The 21,825-nt window shown below is 46.0% G+C and overlaps 1 protein-coding gene across 5 annotated transcripts in view; it reads left to right on the forward strand.

The window, feature by feature from the left end:
• The first annotated feature begins 526 nt into the window (after window positions 1–526).
• Window positions 527–21,825, forward strand: part of TOX3 (TOX high mobility group box family member 3) — a 107,386-nt gene continuing 86,087 nt past the window's right edge. For 2 of the 5 annotated variants that reach the window (XM_053209917.1, XM_027044386.2), the window contains exon 1: window positions 1,370–1,842. In XM_053209917.1, coding sequence (XP_053065892.1) covers window positions 1,756–1,842 — 87 coding nt within the window. In that variant the 5' untranslated portion in view covers window positions 1,370–1,755. Of the gene's footprint in view, window positions 613–1,368; window positions 1,843–21,825 lie in introns of those variants that run through there. The other 3 variants (XM_053209920.1, XM_053209918.1, XM_027044385.2) reach the window with 3 other exon arrangements.

Here is a 21,825-nt window from a genome sequence, read left to right on the forward strand (position 1 = left end):
ATATTGGGTGAAGGTACATATACAGGTGTCACCAGGCCGGAGTGCCTGCTTTGGAGAACAGAAGAAATGAAAAGCAACCCATCTGATGTTTGTCTGAAAAAAAGTTCAGGCCCTGGTCCGGCCAAGTGTGCTCAGGGGAGGAAAGTGTTAGCGAGTGTTCGCTAAAATATTTGAAAATTTCTCCCTTCCGGTTGCAGCAGCAACTAGATAACCAAATTGGGGGGGGGGGGTGGCACATCTCACCGCCTCTCCCTAACGTTCTCATCTAGCAATAAAGTCACTTCCCTTCGCCAAGGCTGAGGGCCAAACTCTCAAATTAACCCAAAGCAGTAAAGGGGGGGGGGGGGTGGGAATAGGAAGGAGGGAGGGAGAGGGAGAGAGATAGCTTAAAGAAAGAGAAAGAAAGAGGAGGTGGGTGAGTGCAGTCTGAGGAAGTTAATCACCCAGAACCTTTTAGGAAAATGGGGACATTTTCTCTCCGAGAGCAGTGAATGATCCGCCTAGATCCAGTTACTCAAATGCCTTTCGAATACAAACAAGAGCAAAGGAAATACGAAGAGAACCGACACGAGGCTTAACCCGGGAAGCTTCAAGTCTGCCTACCTGTGAAAGGTCAGGCCCCAACACCCCTTCTGGAAAATACCACAGGTGTACATAGATGGGGTCCCGGCTCCCGGCTCCCAGGAGGCCCTCCTGCAGGTTAGCTGCCAGGATAGGTGCCTCCAAGCAGAGGACATTCGTGCGGGAGGAAGAGTAGGGTAGACGGGACGGAGGACCCGCACCACGAGGGACTAATGGCGGGGGGGGGGGGGGGGGCGAGGGAAGGAAGCCCATGGAACGAGGGGTGGCAAGGGAGCGGACGGCTTGGGGATGCCGGTGGCAGGAGCCGGGGGCCGAGGGAAGCGGGGCTCGGAGAGGGGGTTGGGAGGGCCACACCGCGCCCCGCGGGCTGGCGGCGGGCCGGCCGAAGCGGCGGAGGAGAGGAGGGGAGCGAGGAGCGCTCCGAGGCATCGGGGACAAAGAGGACCGGAGAGGGAAGGGGGGCGAGGTGGGGAGAAGAGGGGCCCCGGGGAGGGGGAGGCCGCAGCGCGCGCGACGGGCACCGCCGGAGCTGCGCGAGGCGCGGGGTGAGCCGCGAGGGGCCGCGCGGGGCAGGGGCCGCGGCGGGGCGGGGTCGGCGCGCCCGGGGGCGGTCCGGGCCGAGGAGCGCACCGGCGGGGCGGGCGGCGCGCCAGCTGCCCGCGGTGGGAGGGGCGGAGCGGCGGCGGCGCGGGGAGGGGACCGGCGGCGAAGGCAGGAGGGGGAGAAGGAGGGGAGGGGCCGGGCCCCTTGTCTCCGCGGCTCCTCTCCTCAGTCCGCCCGGGGAGGAGGAGGAGGAGCGGGGCCAGCGCCGCCGCCGCCGCCGTCCCAGCCTCGCCCCGCGCACCTGAACTCGCCGCGCCGCCCGGGCCCCCGCGCCGCGCCCCGGGCGCCCGGCCCGCGCGCAGCGCTGCCTCGGTGCCCCGGCGGGGCGCGTCCCCCGGGCCGCCTCCCGCTCTCCCGCGGCTCGCGTGGCCGCGCCTTTGTGTGCGGCGGCCCCGGCTCCCGGGCTCCTCGGGCTCCGGTCGCGGCGCCCCTCCGGCCCCGAGCCCCGCGCGCCGCCCCCGGGCAACCCCGGCCGGGCGCCCCCGACGGTGGATCTAGCGGCTTCGAGGAGGCGGGCACCGGCCCCGGCGAGCCCTAGCCCCGGCCCCTGGCCCCGGGCCCGGCTCCGGCATGGATGTGAGATTCTACCCCGCGGCGGCCGGGGACCCCGCCGGCCTGGACTTCGCGCAGTGTCTGGGGTACTACGGCTACAGCAAGGTGACCGGGCCGGGGCCGGGGGGCGGCGGGGCGGGGGCCACCTCCCCATCCCGGGCGCGCCCCGCGCTCCAGCTCCCCTCGCGCTGCACTTTTCTCTCCCCTCTCCACTCCTTTCCCTTTGCGCCCTCGTCTCTGTCCAACTCTCTCTCTCTCTCTCTCTACTCTTTCTGCCCCCTTTCCACCCTCCTTTTTGTCCCTCTGCCGGCGCTCCACTCTCTCTCCCCTCACCCCCCTCCAACCCCGCCGACTCTCCTTTGCCTTCCCAAAGAAACCAAGAGCGGCCCAAGGACTGAAAGGGGGGGGGGGGCACGCTTGTGATTCTTTGTTGTTATTAGTAAACACGATAGCAGCGCCCCGGAGTTGGGGGGGGGCAACGCCGGAGTCCAGTGATCTCGTGGTCCGACGACCTCGCCGCCCTCACCCCCCACCCCCCCCAGCCCCTCTTACCTTCCCCGCGCACTAGAGAGCTGGACCCAGGGCAGCTCGGGGAAAGGAAAGGAACAAACTTTTGAGCGTGCCCTGGATTGAACGGAGGTGGGGGGGCCGCGAAGTGTTGGGACCCCCGCAGGTGGCCTTTGCTGCCCTCTCGCTGGGGCGCTTTGACCGCGGAACGGAGATGCCGGGCCCCTCCCTGGTTAGCGCAAGTGGCTTCTCATCTTTCATTTTTTTGGGAGGGGTAAGTTTTGCATTTCGGGGAGATCAGGCTTGGAGACCTCCACACCACGCCCTGGGTCACCCTACCTCCCGCCCCCCCCCCCCTCCGGTCCCCCGCGCCAACTTCGAGGACGGAGTGTTTCAGGTGGGCGAAGGTGGGTCTCAGAAGGGCAGCTGCGCAGCTCGGACCGGCGAGTCGGTGCGGGAGTCACAGCCCTTGGGCCTGGGTGGCGCGGTCTCCCCTTCTCGGTGTTTCCTGAAGCCCCCAGGGCCAAGCTTTGGAGGAAATATCACCCCGAGGGCGATGTTCGGAGACCGAGCAGTGCTCTGGATGGCCTGTGCCTTTTGAATGTGGTTTTTCTTTCTCCTTCCCCCTGCTCCTCCCTCCTCCCCCCTCCCCCTTTCTTTCAAATCGTAGTTTGTTTATGATTGCTTGGATAACAGAGGAGGAAATAAGGAGCCGCTGAAAGAAAGGTGCTATACAAAACTAATGAATAAATAACAGGAAGAGAAGGAATTGTATCAAGAGTGAGGAACAGTTTGCTGTGCCCCGTGGCTGATGAAGGCTCCAGTTCCTTTCTATTTGTTTATACTCCGTTCCCAACTCCAGTGCTGAAGTTTGTGAAAGACCATTGGGGTCTCTCTGCCTCACCCTTGTGTCCTCGTCGTCCAGCCCCGCGCCTGGCACCGCGGGCCTCCCCACGAGTATAGAACGAAGGGACATTATTCAGTGTGCTTTAACCCTTTGGTGGTGTTGGAGGGGGGGGGTCGTTCATGGTCTCCAAATTCCAAGAGTGGTACGTTGAGCGTTGAAAGGGAAGCAAGAAAAGGCCTATCGCGGTAGCAGGGTTAAGGTTTTACTTTCTGTCCTTGGTTTTGGACTTACTCAGGTTATTAAATGCTTTAAAAAGTCCCCCTTGTATGCTCAGTGAGGGACTTAGGCAGCCTAATTAAGTATGTCGTGTTTCTGAGAATCCACCTAATTGTTCGGCGGGGTATTATTTATCTCCTTACAACTTAGCCTGTGTATGCAAGCCTTGGATAACTGGGCATGCTCTTATTTTTGGAAGCCATTACCTTGCTTAATGTAACTTCTTTCTCTGATTTAAGATCAGCAACACTCGAATGACACCAAAATAGAAACCTTTTGTACTAATCCATCCAGTCACTGCAGTGCGTGGCAAATCTCTCTGTTCACTGAGATCCCAAGGGTACTTCAAGGGACCAGAGGAAATTGTGGGTGTTTTGTGTGTGTGTCTTTTTTTTTTTTTTGAGAAAAGCTATTTTGAGTCCATTTAAACTGAGTAGTTACTTCAGGGAGAGCATAGAAAGCTTGAAAATCGACATTATTTATTGAGATGCTTGTTCAACTTTGGGAGGAGGATGCAAGTTGGTTTGCTATCATTTGTTCTTAATGCAGTTTTTTGCCTGAAATAACCTGGTTTCTTAGTAAATCAGCAATCTGGTGGTCATAAGTGCTGTGTGTGCCCGATTTGCGAAAGTTAGACACAGCGCTCCATATTGGTAGAAATCAAATTGTACTTATTTTAAGGGATGTTTGCATTTAATTCCTTGCAGATAAAAATACAATAGTCCTTAATTTGAGCCCCAATACTTTATTTTCCTACTCTTAATTTCAGCAGTGAAAAACCCAGTTTTATTCCCTGTAATTTTTCTTTATAGGGAGAATGTAGTAGAAGACGATGTATTAACTTTATGGGTATAAAGCAGCAAGTGCTAATTAAGGGTTTATAGCATTTTGTTTCACAGCTAACTTGTGTGTCTGAGTGGTGCTATTCAATATAGGTCTATATTGAAAATGTAAAAACTAGCATACAAAGACCTACATTTATTTCACTTGGAAATACCTGCATTAATTAATCTCTTAAGACTTAACTTTTGCTGCCGTGTATCATCATTCTGGATGGGAAATGATGAGTTTCAAAGAAGGCATGTTTCTGCCCTTTCTTGTTTTAATGACCATCTGGGAAACTTTAGAAGAAATACAGAACCCTTTGCTCCAGGCTTAACAAGTGAAAAGTTAGAGCTTATCTTTAAATTTATTTACAAACCGTGAATAATAGGGGTTCATTCATTTCTGTCTTTAACAAACGACCAGAGAGTCCTTTGTATAAATTATATGTGTGTGTATTATCTTTACATTCTGTGAGTATATGGATCCTTTTTAAATGTCAGCGCTCAGAAAGTGTACTGTCTACGGAGAATGGATAAAAGAGTTTTGAGGGTTCAAAAGTCCTTGCAAGTAAGAGAATAACTTCAAATAAAATATAGCCAGGATCATTAAAATCAGTTAATAATTCATGAACCAGCCACTGATGTATAAACTTACAGTCATCTGTTTTCTAAGGGCTAATTTCCATTTTAATTTCAAGTGGAAAATCTACTGTTTGAACATTTCTTTTTCTGATGTGGCCAACAAATGAAACTAACACCTACGTTTTTTTAAAGGGGGAGGGGCCTTATGTTGCTCAAGCCAATTAGCGACCCATTGTCTGTGTATCTAGAATTTTTCTTTTCCTGGGTTCAGTTTGTCTTTTCACCAGCAAGCAGGTAATATGCAGCATATCAGTTGGCATGTCATTAGAAGTCTGCCACCCCGAAATAAACTATTATATTGTAGGTGGGCGTGCACAAGGTGAAATCACACAGTGGGTTAATAACGAACTTGGACCAAACTCAATATTTCATAGCTTTTTCTGCATATTCTTAGGTGGTTTTTTTTTTGTGTTTTTTTTGTTTTTTACCAGCCCCCAGTCCTTGCAAAATCTGGCTATTGACTTCTTATCCTATGCAGAATAGTCTTTTGTTGTTTTTACTCCATCAGTCCCAAACCTTGCTTTGTAATTACTATATGTGTTATTGATCATTCTGCTTAATTAAGACATTCTGATGTGAGTGTTTTCACTACACCTCCTTGGATTGGCCTCTACCTTGGCTAGCATGAAGAGTTAGAAGACCTGAAGGGTAGTTTGTCATTTGTCTATCTTCTTCGAGACCATGGTTCAAATTGAGAATACATTGAGAGGAGGATTTGATTGCAGCTCTCCTTAAATTGATACTTTGCACTGGCGTGAGAACCAATGATTTCATTTTAGGGCCTGCTGTATGGGGGTGTTGAATTTTGAGAGCAGGTTGAGAGATTTTTTTCTTTAAACATATTATTTATTGTCAAGTTGGCTAATATATAGTGTATATAGTATGCTCTTGGTTTGGGGGGTAGACTCCTATGATTCCTCACTTACATACATACAACACCCAGTGCTCATCCCAACAGATGTTCTCCTCAATGCCCATCACCATTTTCTCCTCTCCCCCTCCTCCAAGTTGAGGGATTTCCATGTGAGGTCTTCAAGCAAGATAATGGGGCGCCTGGGTGGCTCGGTTGGGTGTCTGACTCTGGCTCGGGTCATGATCTTGCAGTCTGTGGGTTCGAACCCCACATCAGGCTCTGTGCTGACAGCTCAGAGCCTGCAGCCTGCTTCAGATTCTGTGTCTCCTCTCTGCCCCTCCCCCACTCACTCACACACTCACGCGCGCGCTTTCTCTCTCTCTCACAAATATAATAAACGTTAAAAAATTTTTAAAAAAGATATTGAAGTCACATTGTGAAAGAGATGTAAAGTTTTTCTAAGAACCTTGGACAAGGGGTCATAAACTCAAAATGCTCCTTGGGACAGCCAGTTTAACCTACAGAAGATAGGGTTTGTGGTCAGGTGGAGAGCACGCCCCGTGTAAAGGGGTAGCCTTGTTCAGCATTTGTGGATTGTTGCCATGCCAACATCTGGGCCCAGTGTCCCCACATTTTGCAGTTATTTTTCCAAGAGAATGATAATCTGAGTTTTTATGTAAGATATCTTGAATTCTAAATGGTGGCAGCAAATTCACATATTACTGAAATCCTTATGTGGGACCCTTAAAACATGCCTGTGGCTTGTGTACTGCTTCTTTGCAGTTTTTGTCCTAGATAAACTCATATGCAGATGAGGTTCAAAAATCAATTTTTAATAAGTCATTTATGGTTTATGGTCAACTATGCAAACAGGTTGGACAGTTCCACTCTCCTGTTCGATCATGCGGACAATTCAGCCGAGTGAGTACAAGAAGTAGAATCTAACCACTTTCAGTGTACTTCTAATTGAATAGTTTGAATTCTATCATTCATTCATTTTAGGTCTCAAGGCAACGGAACAGTTCTAGATCAGGGGCTGGCAGACGGTGGCCCACATGTCACATCTGCCTGTTCTTGTTTGGTTTGTGAGTTAAGAATGGTTTTTATGTTTTTAAATGGCAGAAAAATCAAAAGAAATATTTCATGACTGAAACTTACATGACGTTCACATTTGTGTCCATAAATAAAGTTGCAGAACTGGCAGCCCGACTCACTTGTTGACATATTGTCTATGGCTGCTTGAGTGCATCAGTGTCCAGGTTGAGTAGTTGTAACGTGTAGTATGGTCCCTTTACAGAAACAGTTTGCTGATCCCTGTTCTAGATAATCAGAGCACTTGATGGTACCAGGGTCTTCCTTTGTCCCAAGACTTGGCAGTAGAAGGAAGATGTAATTAACAAGATGGTATAACTGGAGAGATTACCATTTCAGAGAATGTTTCTCAGAATGTTTCTAAAACAGTGGGAGTTTAGCCTTGGCTATACTCTAGTCATAGCTGGTGGGAGGAAGCTTGTGAAAGATTCTCCAGGTCACCCTTACCTCAGACCAGTTCAATAAGAATCTTTGGGGATGGGAACCAGGTAGCAGTGTTTTTAAAGCTCCCTAGATGATTCCAGTGTGCAGCCATGGCTGAAAACTTTGTTTTAGGCTAGGGATCCTCCTTTGGAGTAAGTAACCTGGAGGGGCAGTAGTAGAACTGGGTAAAGAAGTTTGTGATTGCTATAAAGTACGTAAGACTTACGACAGATGATTGGTTCTAGGTTGACACTCAGGGCCTTTTCAGAACCCTGGTGGGTCCTAAGCACTGCTGACCTGGCTCCCCTCCACATCATATCAGACGTGAAAATGCTGCATCCACGTCCTGCATTTTATGTTCTATGATGTATTAATATATCATGACTGAGTTGCTGCTGATTAGTTGACTTCTGTTTGTGTTTTGTCAGCATCTGTTAGTTTTAATTTTGTAGTCTGTGTGTGTGTTGTGTGGCCAATTAATTTTTTTCCTCACCTTTTAAACATTTTTGTGTGCCCTTGAGAAGCTTATACTTCTAGGTAACCAGTCGTTGGTGACTAATGGATAAAATAGTCCAGCTGACACTAATTGAAGTCCATAAACTTACCATTTTGACACCCCACACAGTGGAATGTTGATGAAAACCCTGTGCTCCATAGAGACTGATACACAGTAAGCCAAAGAAAATTAATTTTAGTTGTTTTAGATGAAGTCAATGGAGGTATGTGGCCACGACATTCAAAGTATGTGTAGCTGTTGTAAGAACTATCTGTTTTGGGTCACAAGCTGTCAGGGGGATGCTGAATCCACCTGTCCACTTGAGGACTTGCTTTACCTCATTTGAACCAATATTTTAAAAAATTCAGTAGCTGTCTGTATCTAAAAATCTTTGCAATATAAATCTAGATTTTCAGCCCTTCCTCCCTTCCTTCCTTCCTTTCCTTCTTTCTTTTAAGAAACAATAAATTTGGCAATCTTGGACCTGTTCCCTTGCAAGGCAACATGTTCCTCTCCCCACTCTAACTTCCTCATATTCTGCCCTTGGTATTCCTGTCAAGTCCCAGGAGGCTTTGAGTTTGAAAACTTCAAGAAGAGATGAAGTTAAACAAGCGACCAATGTGATGCTCAAACCCTAGTGAAGTGAGGTCGCTGTCACTGGAAAAATATTCCTTATGGTATGTAAGGTAGTAGGTGAATGGAGACAGGTAATCTGTGATCATATTATTATAAGCAGTGTTTCTCAAGCTACAGCATGCACAAGAATCAACTTCAAGAGCTTTTTGTAATACAGACTCTTGGGCTTAGCCCTAGAGATTCTGAATCCTGGGGTCTAGGCTAGGGCTCCCACATGATGCTGATGCACTGTGAGTAGCACAGCACAGAGGGCCTTCCAGTGGTAAGGTAAGGAGTTTGTTCTTTTTAAGAGTTTGTTGGTCACAATGCACTGGGCTACAGGTAACAGAACACCCAACAAACAGTGGCATAAAGCATAAGGACGTTCGTTTACTTACAAAGAAGTCATTAGTTAGGTGGTCTCAGGCTATTTTGGATGAAGGCAATCATGTCTTTAAGAACCCTCTTTTCTTTTTATTCTGCCATTCCTGAAGTTTTAGCAGTCTCCTCAAGGTCACAAGTTGGCTGCTGTAGCTCCAGACATCACATCTTCACATGATCACATGTAAAATGGGAAGCAAGGTAGTGGTGGGGATGGGAGTGATAGCAAAAGTTTTCTGTACCTCTCTTAATAAGAAGGGATAAGAACTTTTCCGGTAGTTCCATTGCACTCTTGTTTATTGATCAGAAATGGATCGCATGCCCACCCTAAGCCAGTCATTAACAAAAAAGAAGGAGATTGCCGTGATCGGCTTAGATCAATCCCATGTCATCTGGTGGGGGCCAGGCACATTGTCACATGAGCATAGATGATCTTTTATACTCTATTAGTAAGGAAGAAGGCCATTGGAAAGACAGTCGGCTTTACTGCTGAGCATATTGTGAGGACTTTGGAGCAGGCCAGTGGTGTGGTTGGAGTTGTAAGTTGTGAAGAAGTATCTGACCTTTTGACTAGATCACTGTAGGGCCTGACAAGAGGTACGGGGACCAGGGAGGATGCCACTGCCCAATCGAGATAAAGGTGTGTTAGGATTTGAACTGAGGTGATGTGAACGTGGATGGGAAAGAGAGGAGGGCACTGAACAGAGCATCTCTCACTTAGAAGGGAGGGAGAGGAGGCAGAGGTGACTCAGAGTGTTGGAACTTGGGCCTCGGACAAATGGTAGGACCTTGAGCAGAGGCAAAGAGGTCAGAGGAGAAGCTGGTTTCGAAGGAAAGGTAGAGCTGATATTGGATATTTTGGCGGAATAGTCCTACAGAGATATCAAGTAGGCACTTGGCACCAATGCCCTGGAATTCAAGAGAGAGCTCAGGAGGGCCAAGGGACCCAACTGGGGGGTCTTCCCGTGTGCAATGGAGCTGTAGAAATGAAACTGCCTGCTCCCAGAACGGGGAGACAGGACTTGCTAGGACACATCCTTGGTTTGAGGTTTCGTTGGTGTGGTGTTTGCAGACTCACCTCCCCAGGCAGCCAGGCAGTGTTTCAGGAAGTAACGTGTGGAACTCAGAAAACTTGGAAATCCGCTGTACCATGATCGTGGTGTAAAGGAGTACGTGCGCTCATGTGCATGTGCGCGTGCGTGCATCTGTGTGCGTGTGCACGTATGCTCGTGCTTCTGTGCCCAGGCACACACGCATGCTTGATGGTTTATCCTTTCGGTCTTAGGAGTTGTTTGGAAAGAAACATTTTTAAATGGTTGCCTATTAAGCGGGGGGGGGGGGGGGGGGGGGGGAGGATGACATAAAATTTATAGTAACGTAATTTAAAACCGTACGAGCCATATGAATGAAAATGTTTCACGTTTTTTTCTTCATGTAAGAGGTGCAATTTCAAGTTGGATTTTATGACGTGTGAGTGAAGTTGTAAGTATCTTGGAGCATCTGTTTAGATTGTGCTTAATAAGGAAGGACAGGATTTTTGCCGAGTATTCTTACAAATAAAATGTATTTGAAGGTGGGTTGAGCTCTTAAAAAAAAAAAACAACTCACAAAACCCTGTTTAAAATGGAAGTAGAGGCTGGTACTCAAGGTCTGCACGAGCTTCTGATCGGTTATATCTTCACTCCTTGTAGCACCTTATTTTCTTTTCTTTGTTTCCTGGGTTTGTATCCTTAATCCCTTCCTCAGGGAGGCCATGTTCTCTTAACTATGTCCTATGCTTGTGTAAAGCACATCAGCCATTGGCAAATGGCCCTTCTTGTATGACTAACGTTCTGTCTTTAATCATAATTTGATTTTACTTCGTTTATAAAAGAATAATTTGAATGTCTTGATAATCCAGAAGTTAAACAAACTGGCCGATACCAAGAAGTATTTGGATTTCACTCTAAATACATATTTGAATGATATGGATTCCTTCTTTTGGAGAAGACACATTTTAACCTGGGCCTTTCTATTCCAAATGTTGGAAGGTGAATGTGGCCTTTTCTACATTAACTGATTTGGTTATACGGAAGAATTATATTAAATATGATGGAGGTGAGTTTTTTAATATTTCGAATTGATGGGATGTCAGTGGCTGTACCATATTGTGAAAATTTGCAGCAATATTCCATCCAATTTGTAATGAGCAAGGGATTTGACATACTGTAGAATAATAACAAGTTTTACATTTTCTTTTAAAAATTGTCTTGGTACAGGAAGTAGAAGTCTCTAATGTTGACCACCTAGAAAACTTTTCTGAAGTGTGTATGATTGGTTGTAAGTTGATTTTCTTAAAAAAGAAAAAAAAAGGTGGGTTAAACTTTACTAGAAATATTGGACACTTAAGCATACTCTGTGGATCTGTCTTGCTTCTCCTTTATGCCTGTGTGTCTTTAATGAGAAACTCAACCCTTATTATTTGGCTTTTATATAAATTCCAATAAAAAATGTTTAATGGAAAAGCAGTTAAAACTGCTGTATTAGCGAAAATGCTTTTGATTGCAAATGGGCAAAAGTCCTTAAACTGAATCAAGTGGAAAAGGGATAGTGAGTTTTGTGTCTGGCATAGTTGGGCCCGGAGTTTCAAGGGATGTTATCAACACTTCCTTACATTTATTTGCCCTGCTCTCATCAGCGTGGCTTTGCTGTCTGTCTCACTCAGGTGGTGGGAAGGTGTCCGACAGGAGCTGCAGGGCACATCCGCGCAGCTCAGCCTCCCCAAGAGGGACAGAGTCTCTTTCCTCCTTGTTCCAGAAACTTCTCTGGGTTGCTGGACAGATGTGGGTCCTCTGTGCAGGCCCAAAGCCACATACCCATCTCAGGAGCAGGGGTGGGTACTGCTGTTGCCATGGAAACCAGGTGGGCTGGTGGGCTGGAGCGGTGCTTCCCCAGAGGGAGAGCACAGTGCCGATCTCACCGGGTGGGGGAAGTGACGGTGGGTAGGAGAAAAAGTCCGCTTAAATGCTAAATGAAATGAAGCCTGCCAATTTTGTAGATTTCTGAGGACTTGAGTTGTCCGTGCTTATTATTATTCTTTGTGGAAACCAGAAATAGCCTGTGCTTATTGAGGAGATAGGAGATACAATAGTTATATATGAGAGCTAATAACTATTGTTTATTAAGTACTACTTGTTAGGGGCTGATGTCAGATGTGGCCCACCTTCAAGAAACCTCTAGTTTGGTAGGGGAGCAGCTGTGTACACATGAGCATTCATGAAATGTGTGTGTGTGTGCACGCATGTGTGTGTGTGTATGTGAGAGAGAGACAGAGAGAGAGAGAGAGAGGGAGGGAGGGAGGGAGACTATTTGTGGACCTAAGGGAGATACTCTAGGAGGCAAAAGTGCTCCAGGAGCAGATTGGACGAGAGCAATGGTTTCTGAGGCAGCGTGTGGTCAAGTACAAGAGCTCCCAGAGGCTGACAGGCTCGGAATGGACAAGTAGGAAAAATGGGATGTTAGACAGGCGAGGGCAGGAGAAGGCGTTCCAAGGCAGCGCTTCTGCATGAGCGTGACACCCCAGGAAAGGTTCCCCTGGAGGCCTGTGCAGGATGGTCCCATTGACAATGTAGGGGGACGAGTTCGCATCTGTGTGAAAATGTTCTTCTGGTGGGGGATACGGGTGTGGAGGCCCTAGGGCGTCCAGTGAAAGATCTGAGGCTTTACCCAGCAGATACTAGTAAAGTTTGTGTGCATGGATGTGTGCGTGGGTATATACATTTGCGTGTGCGTTTATGGACGTGTTTCCGTGTGTGTGCGCGTGCACACCAGTTTGTGGATGTGTGTGTGTGTGTGCGTAGGGGAGACTGAATGGAGGAGAGGAGGGTAATGAGAAGATGTTTTGCAGACTCCACCTGAGAATGTATGAAGGAGAGATTAAAGGGGCACAGAGAGTGATGTAACGATGGGCGGGATGAGTGGTCGGTTGGCGTTGGGATAAAGGCTGTAGATAGAGGGGGATTGGCCTTGAAAGTTGGGTAACCCTTTCTCTGAGTTAATGGGGCAGAAAGAAAAGATGGCTGAAGATTCAGATACACATTTTAGTGAAATGGTGTGGGAGGGAGGGAGGGAGAGAGACAGAGACAGAGCAAGAAGGAGGGAAGGAAGCAGGGAAAAAGGGAGATGAGAATGTGGAGGAGGAAGGGGTGGGGGAGTGGACTGATAGGCCCACGATCCATCACTGTTTGTTTCTACCTCGCTTCTTGCCATTACCCCCCCTCCTCTTGACTTTGTGTGTCTTACCCACAGGAGTGTGGCCTGACCACTTAAAAATATCTGAATATCTCAAATCTCTACCCCCCCTCCATTCCTCCAGTCACTGTCTCATTACTTTATTCATAGCCTGTATCCCTGTTTGAAAATTTTTAAAAGTTTATTTATTGATTTTGAGAGAGAGAGCATGAGAGGGGGAAGGACAGAGAGAGGAAGAGAGAGAGAGAAACCCAAGCAGGCTCAGTGCCCCCAAGCAGGCTCAGTGGGGAGCCCCATGTGGGTTTCGATTCTGCAAACTGTGAGATCATGACCTGAGCTGAAATCGAGAGTCAGCTGCTTAACCAACTGAGCCACCCAGGCACCCCCCTATTTGAATTTTTTGTTTACTCATTTATTTATGTATTTTCAGTTTACTTCTTTCCATGAGTATCCAAAACTCCGTGAAGGTAGGGACATTTGATGACCACTACGCCTGGCTTCCAGAACAGTGCTTGAGCACATAAGAGAAAATGCAATAAAGAGCGAACTAGAGATGAGTAAGACTATTGTTGAGTAGATCTGGTTCTAGTTTAATCTGAATAAACCCATGTTGGACCTGTTGTATGCCAGATACTTGGAGGCAATGAGAATGCAATGGTGACGAGTCAGCTGTCCAGTTCTTAAGGAGCTGGCCTGTGGTTGTAATGATGATCCCTGTTAGATGTTTTTAAGTTTAAATTTTATTTTAAGTTTTTGGATTTCATGTATTTCATGCACTGCCGGCAGGGAACGGAGCGATGGGTGGTAGGGATGAGGTAGCGAATCTTGTTCAGGCAGGAATAAGAGGAGAGGGGTGGAGAGAAGGGGAATTTGAAATGACTGTTTTCAATCCAAGTATCCAGGCTGGTCAAAGAAGGTCAAATGGTCAAGGACAGGGAGACTCCGATGAAAGGCAAAGAAGAGTATGTTACTTAGCGTTGGCCAGCAGGAAAAAATAACTTGAGTAGCAGTGGCGTAAATGAGGTAGATGTTCGTCTCTCTTTTCTCTAATGAACTCTAGAGGTAAGTAGTCTAGAGCTGTTACTGGGGCTTTGCAGACAACTGGGAGCCAAGCTACCTCCAACTTTCTTGTAGCCGTTGGCCCTTCAGGCTAGAACTCCAGTCATCATCCCTGGTCCAACCAGGAGGAAGGTGGTCAAGGGAAAAGGGAGGTTTTCAGGACCTGCCATGTGACACTTGCTTATTTCTCACTGGCCAGGACTGAGACGCATGGCCACATCTATGACTTTAAGGTGTCCAGGAAGTGCAATCTATATTGTGGTTTGCAGTGTGCCCAGCTATGTACTCCATTGCTGTGGAAGAAGGGGATGAGTGGATAGGCAGGAACAATATATGTGTTTTAGCAGGTGCATGGGAGTGAATGATGGGCGAGGTCCAAGAAACCCTTCTGGGATATTTTCATGTTTGAGGTTTTTGCATACCGATTACAGCACTCCATTTTGGTAAACCTTATTCAGTATTTTAGTTTTCATTGCTCTTTGGAAGGTCCCTTTTTGGTGATGCACTGTGATCAGATAACTTTTCAATCCTTTCTTCATTTGGGGGGGTTTATTTGGGGCATGCTTAAAAATCCCCGGTGAGGGGCGCCTGGGTGGCGCAGTCGGTTAAGCGTCCGACTTCAGCCAGGTCACGATCTCGCGGTCCGTAAGTTCGAGCCCCGCGGCAGGCTCTGGGCGGATGGCTCGGAGCCTGGAGCCTGTTTCCGATTCTGTGTCTCCCTCTCTCTCTGCCCCTCCCCCGTTCATGCTCTGTCTCTCTCTGTCCCAAAAATAAATAAAAACGTTGAAAAAAAAATTTAAAAAAAAAAATCCCCAGTGATTTATGTTCATCTTTGCAGGCACTGCAAACCCGTATGTCCTGACTTTAACTGATTACCTATATTTCAGGCCCAAATTTCTCTTCTTTTTTTGAAATACCTCTTGAATTTTTATACTGCCATTTGTCAAGTCCTGACTGTTGGTAACAAAAGTTTTGAGTACAGGTCAATCTTCAGTCAATGTTTTTAAACTAGATTTTTTTTTTAACTGATATTTTTCTTTCTTGATCAAACCCAGCTTACCTCTGACTCCTCATATCCCTGCATCCACTGGACCTCCTTCCCTAGAAACATGAAGGTCTTTATGCTCTTTCCACCTCATTTCCTCCACTGGCCCATCTTGTTAGCCCTTGACTGTTCTACAGCCTTGGCTACAAGGACATGTCTGCTGTCCTGGGCACCACCAACCCCCTCAGCCCCCTTCCCTTTTGCTGTGCGTGTTGTATCAGACTTCAGGATATGGCATTTCTCACCTTGAGGGTAACTGAACCCTATGAATGCTGTCGGAGAATACTTGGGCCTTTGGTGTGTCATCTTTTTGTTTATCTGTTGATTCTCTTGGACCTTCTTCACAATGGACAGTCCAGGACTTGTCCAGCAGTAGTTCAGCCAACCCTACCCTCATTCTTGGAAGGTAACTCTGATCTTTCAGTTTATGGGGAACGTTGATAATTTGCTGTCCTCCCTTGTCTGGAAACCAGTTCTCTCATTTTTCCAGACCCAGGGGAGAGCAGTTCTTTGGGACAAATCCTTCCAAAGGTGCTTGTCCCTTTCTGACTGCTCTGTATTCTTGGTTTTACAGACAGCTTCCTGATTTGTTCCTTTCTACCTTCCTATGTGCCCACGTATCTTCTGACCCCCACCACGGATTTTCCAGTCTTTAGCTTGTCAAGTGCCACCTCCCTTGTGACAGCTTTTGCTAAGACCTCATTCCATCCACATTAGGATACGGTTCATATTTTTTGTCTAACTCCATTTTTTCCCCTTAGATAAATGTGAAATGAAGACCACCACAAATGAAAAATCCTATCACTTCCCTTACATAGAAGAAAATCCTGAAAATAAACACAAGGGGAGTAAACACTATTACCAAAAGTGCACTGGAGACCTTGCTTACCTAAGGCTTTGCCCTGTGTTTGTTCAAAGGGATATTTGCAAGTGTGAGGAAGGTGTTGAAGACCCCTTAGCACCAAACTGAGACTTTGTCTTTGATTTTATTTGGGGTGGGAGGAGGGCTTGAAAGGGAATTCAAAACAGGACTTTCTCAAGATGTAATGAAAGGCTCTTTGGGTTTGTTGTCTTGGCATCTTCTCCTATTTGGGTGCAAGTCCATTGGGCATCTGGATACAGTACAGATCCGCAGGGCTGGGGTGAGCCTGAGAATTGGCATTGCTCACATGTTCCCAGGGCACGCAGCTGGCCGCTGGCTGCTGACCACACTCAGAATTGTAGAGTCTGAGAGAAAGTACTGCCTATGTTCACATGTTTGCCTGACTCTGCGGACCCCTGTTACAACACCTCTCTGAACAGTTCCTCAGACAAGAAATCTTGACCCGGGGTTCCATGTCTTTCGCACCCAGGCTGTCCTCAGCACTCTGCAAGTTATTTCCCTCCTTCGTTATATTACCAAAACTATCTTTCCACTTTTCCGCAGGGAGCTCCGCCTTGCCGGATTGGACTCCATTCATTGTCATGCAAGAATATGGAGTGTCTGCTTAGGCCAGATACTGCCCTAAGCCCTGGGGTTACGCTTTGCTGATGACTCCTTGAACTCACCTATTTTTACTCTATCCCTGTTTCTCTAACCTCCAGTGTCCCTGGTTCTCTAATATATCTAATATCATCCCTGCTTCTGATTGCTTTTGCTCTGTCATCTTGTCCACTCTCCCGCCTCTTCCCGGCACTGGGGCTATCCTCCCAAAGCTTGGTTTCTTACTCCTTTGCCTCTGTATTCTTTTCACTTTGTGTGTGGATCTTGTTTTCTGCCTTCAGCTGTTCCCTCTCTGGTACTGTTTGTATCAGTTATCTATTGCTGTGTAACAAACTAAGCTTTGAGGCTTAAAACAAACAAACAGAAACCACATTTCCCTGGTTCTGCAAGTCCACGATATAGGCTGGGTTCCCTTCTGCGTTTGCGGTCAACTGCAGGTTTGACTTAGCTTCTGGACGTTGGCTAGCTCTATCAGGGACCCCTCATTTCTCCTGCACAGACTCTCTCTTCCACCACGCTGAGGCATATGCAAGAGCTGTCCTGGTGGCAGCATTCCGAGGGGGTACACTAGGGCCCTTGAGCCCAGGTGCAGACCTGTCACACTGTTTCTTCTACCCCATTCTACTGCCCCAAGCAAGTCTCAAGGCCAGCCCAGATTCAAGGGGAAAGGAAAGAATACATTCCATTTCTTCCAGAGAGAAGCTTCAACAATCACACTACAAAGGGGCACAGATACAAGAAGGTGGGAAGAATCGCCTTCCTTTTTGCAGTTTCCCCCAAGGCCCCAAGTCCTCACCCCTACCTTGATCTGCACCTCTCACTTTCTAGATGGCGGGCAGCTCTGTGAAGGAGGCTAACCCCTTCATGGTCTGCTGTCAGTTCAAGTCCAAAATGAGCCCTATGGCAACCTGCTTTCCTTCTACATCCAAAGCTCGTCTTCAGGTTCTTGCCATTTCTCTCAGTGCCCCCGTGATTTCCAGGTACGAAAAATTAATTTCTAGGGGTGCTTGGGTGGCTCTGTTGGTTAAGCATCCGACTTGGGCTCAGGTCGTGATCTCACGATTTGTGAGTTCAAGCCCCGCGTCAGGCTCTGTGCTGACAAAGCTCTGTCTTTGAAAAATGAATAAACATTAAAAAAAATTAATTTCGATTACTTGTCCCCTTTCATTCCCTTAGTGCAGTGAGTCTTTTTATTGGTTTTATTTTGCCTTCTAATGATCTCTTTTGTGTCTGTCTTCCTTCTTCCATGGATCCCGGTTTAAGCTTCTGCTAGAACCACGGGGTCCTCACTGACTCTCTGTACTCTGGATTTCTTGTATCTCCACTTGAATCTATGCCCCAATGCTGCTTTAATCCTTAGGAGGATGTCAGTCTAAGCTATCATTCCCCTTCCAAAAACACCCCCAGTTGCTTGTCTTTGTTCATGGCAGTGCTTTCTCAGACTTTACCACCTTCATTTAGGCCATATCTATTCACCATTGATATTACTCTTTATTTCAATTTTTTTACAGTACTCATTTTGAAATTTATACCACTGTTGCCTAAGGCAACCTTGTATGGCTCACAATATATGAAAATTACCCATATAATAAGTGCATAACTATTAAGATTTTATAAATTTAGTTATATATGAATTAAATTAGCCCAGCATGCATAATATTGAGAGAATTGGCCTACAGGATAAGTTGCAGTGTCTCCAATTTGACATTGAGGACCCTTCGTATCTAATACTAAAGTTACTGCATTAAGGAAAAATGAAATTCTTTAGAAAAAAGCTAGTGAATTTTCTTAAATTTTAGAGTTCTGCTCAAGGTCATTGTAATGGTTATAGATCAGCACCACAAAGTAGGATTGCCTGCCTTAATTTTTGCATAGTGCTAAACATATTAGTTATTTTGAAAATACTAATTTGAAGTAGTTATTTTCCCTGCCCCTCAAAGCCCAATTGTTCAAAATAAATAACTTTCTTTGTGGCATAATAGCCTTGCTCTGTCTTCATTAATTTATCAAATGTCCTCTTCAATCTTGGCTTTGGCTTAACAGGTTTCTAACTACCAGTGGGCTAAAATTGTATACCACATATTCCCTTTTTGTATAGCTTCTCTCAACTTTAGATTCCTAGAAAACACTGTACTATGATATATACTGCTTTGATAATCTGGATTTCTCTTTGTAATTAGGCACTTTGAAAATACTGGCACTTAAGCAGGTGTATAATGGTGGGTTACAGTTACCATTCCCCTCCCTCCACATTTCTTGTCTATGTGGGAGACACTCGTGGAAGGTTCAAGGCAGAAACCAAGGGAAGTCCGAGTTCAGTTAAAGGAAATTCTGGTAGACTAATAAGAAAAGTACAAATAGTGACAACAGAAGACAAGAAGAGTGACAATGGATGAGAACGATCTAGAAGATTCTTACGTAAGGGTGAGAGACAAAACAGTATCAGTTGTGGAGAGGAAAAAGAGATGGTATATTTTTAGGAAATGAGGCCAATTCAACCTAAAGCGAGCAGGCACTTTAGATGACAGACCACACCTCATTGCTTGATTATGGTTGCTTAACTAAAATTTCCGAATGTGACATAACCCATATAGGTTAGAATTCAGCTCTCTGGGAAATTTTTTTCTGATGATAAATATTGCCATCATACTTAACGGCTGGCACAGAATTTTTGTCCTTTGGTTTCTCATAGCAGAAATTATAGTCTTGACGTCTGCTGTTCAGTCCTTATTAAAGGCTTTGTCGTAAGAAATAATATATTTATGGAGAATGGCCTGAAGAAGATTCAGTGCTTCCATTCATCCAGACGAACTGATCTGATGGGAAGCTTCTGCCAGACTCAGAGCTGAATGCTCGGGGTGGTGCACTGTTGCGAACACCCCTTCGCACTTGCCTTCACTGGGTCTCTCACATCTATGGGATTGGCACATTCACTTTGCATTGAGGGGAATTACGAGTAATAGTTTTGTGTACATCCTTTCTTCGGGTTCTGTTTAGATACAGCCTCTTACATAGCACAGTGTCCATTTGTATGACACTTTACCAGAAAGTCATCTTAGGTTACTATATCAGGAAGAGCTGCAAACAAACAAACAAACAAATCAGTTTTATCTTATGGGTATTATTAATCTTGCCCTTCTCATTTCTTTCTTGGCATTAGGGTCCGTGAAACCAACATGTAACTAACCACAGTAATACGTGCATTCCTGTGCTCTGACCATCTTGGCTTTATAGCTTTCTTAATTTTATTTTTCCTTTGTGTTCTTATAAGTGTTACCCCTCCTTTTAGAATCAAATATACTTTTAAAAAGTCACCCCCGATTCTTTTATGGAGAAAAGCAGGTTGTGAATAAATACTTAAAGTACTTACAAGTGCGATGAATATGTTTGTATAGTGTCAAGGATACTTTGCTTATCTTTCTACAAGAGAAATTTCCACTTAAAAAAATTGAAGTCTACTTGTGCCAATATTATAAAGCTAAAAAACTTAACACTTCCTCTTTTGGTCTTTAAGGATGAATGTAATTCTCAATTTATAGCACTTCCTTGAATTTGTTTCTTATAGGATATTTCCCCTGGCATTATGTAATCTGCTAAAATGATGAAACTAGAGAAATTGCTACACCCCCTGAGCCTTTAAATTAATGTGTGAGCTCTCTTATTATTTAAAAAGTATTAATTCTTGGGGCGCCTGGGTGGCTCAGTCGGTTGAGCGTCCGACTTCTGCTCCGGTCATGATCTTGCGGTTTGTGAGTTCAAGCCCCGCATCGGGCTCTGTGCTGACAGCTCAGAGCCTGGAGCCTGCTTCCGATTCTGTGTCTCCCTCTCTCTCTGCCCTTCCCCTGTTCACACTCTGTCTCTCAATAATAAATAAACATTAAAAAAATTAAAATAAAAAGTACTAATTCCTGAAAGTTCGCATCGCACCATAATCAACATCTGTCTTAATTAAGGTTCAGAGTAAGATGCTGAGACCCAGCTAAGATTACCCTGTCATTGGGGGTCCATTGGAGCAGTCATCAAGTGTTGACTGGTCCACACACGCATCCCATGATCCATGAGTTGACTTCCCAGTGGTCGGAAAGAAGTTTCTGCACTCTCACCCAAGGCATTTGTCCTTTGAGAAAGCACCGCTGACTTGGCCTGGGGAAGCCTGCCTAGTGCTTTGTGAGCCCTGCTCAAATTAAGAGAAGCAGTTAACATCTTGTAAAACTGGCCACCCTCTTAGATTGCTTTCAGGTGACTCATGGCAATGCAAATACGCTTCACCATTGTCCTGGGGTCACTTTTGTTTAATCAGCTTCCTGAAAAGTGGAAAATTTTATTTGGTAGCTTTGGAAAGCAGCCTGATTCATTCCTGCTTAGGTTGTTGTTGGTTTTGTTTACCTGAGGTTAGGCCCAAGAGGGCCTTTGGATTTCGATGACTTCACATATCTAGCGGTTGGCAGGCTGGCAGAGGGGGAGCACAGAAGCCTAGTTTGACCCAGTTTCCACCACTTACTTACTGGCTCTGTGACCTCCAGCATGTTCGGAACCTCTCAGTGTCTTCATCTCTTAAATGGGCATTTTACTCTGTTGGGTGCCAGATAAACAGTGGTGAATGAAACAGAAAGTCCCACCCCATCACATGTAGATTCTGGGGAGTTACAAACCCAGATAGAGGATATTATCCCTATGTAATAGGGTGTATTATGTAATAGGGATATTACCCCTATGTAATAGGGTGTATTCCCCTATGTGTGTAATAAATACACTTACCATGCGGAGAATCGTAACAGTATTTACAATATAGAATTGTAAATACCGACTGTAAGTCTCTATATGAAGTGCTTCATTAATGTTAGCCATAGTCACCATTATTATTGTAAGATACTGTTATTATCCTAAGATCGGGTAAATTTCTTAACATATGGATAGATTGCTGAACATAGACTATTGGAAGAAGAATCTTGCCTCAGAACTCTTTGGAGGACTTTTCACTTTGAGCATTGGTAGGCAGACCCTCTGTTCTTTGCTTAATGTGTAACTTTAGCAAGATTTCTCCGCTTCAGCACTTTGCCGTGGGGGCTTTCCTGGGATTGGGGTATGTTCAGTTGCACCCCTGGCCTCCGCCCACCAGATGCCAATAACACCCACAGCAATAACAAGCAAACATGTCTCTAGACACTGCCAGTGGTCTCTGGGGGCCAAAATCGCCCCTGCTTGAGAACTACTGAGCTTGAGGAATATCGGGGAAAACTTTCTGGTTTTGTCATTTAGAGAGTGCTAACTGGGATGAGTTACTCCTTTGTTACAAAGGGCATCTGTCTAAATAT

The sequence above is a fragment of the Acinonyx jubatus genome, chromosome E2, assembly GCF_027475565.1.
Source record: "Acinonyx jubatus isolate Ajub_Pintada_27869175 chromosome E2, VMU_Ajub_asm_v1.0, whole genome shotgun sequence".
In the NCBI taxonomy this organism is placed as follows: Eukaryota; Metazoa; Chordata; class Mammalia; order Carnivora; family Felidae; genus Acinonyx; species Acinonyx jubatus.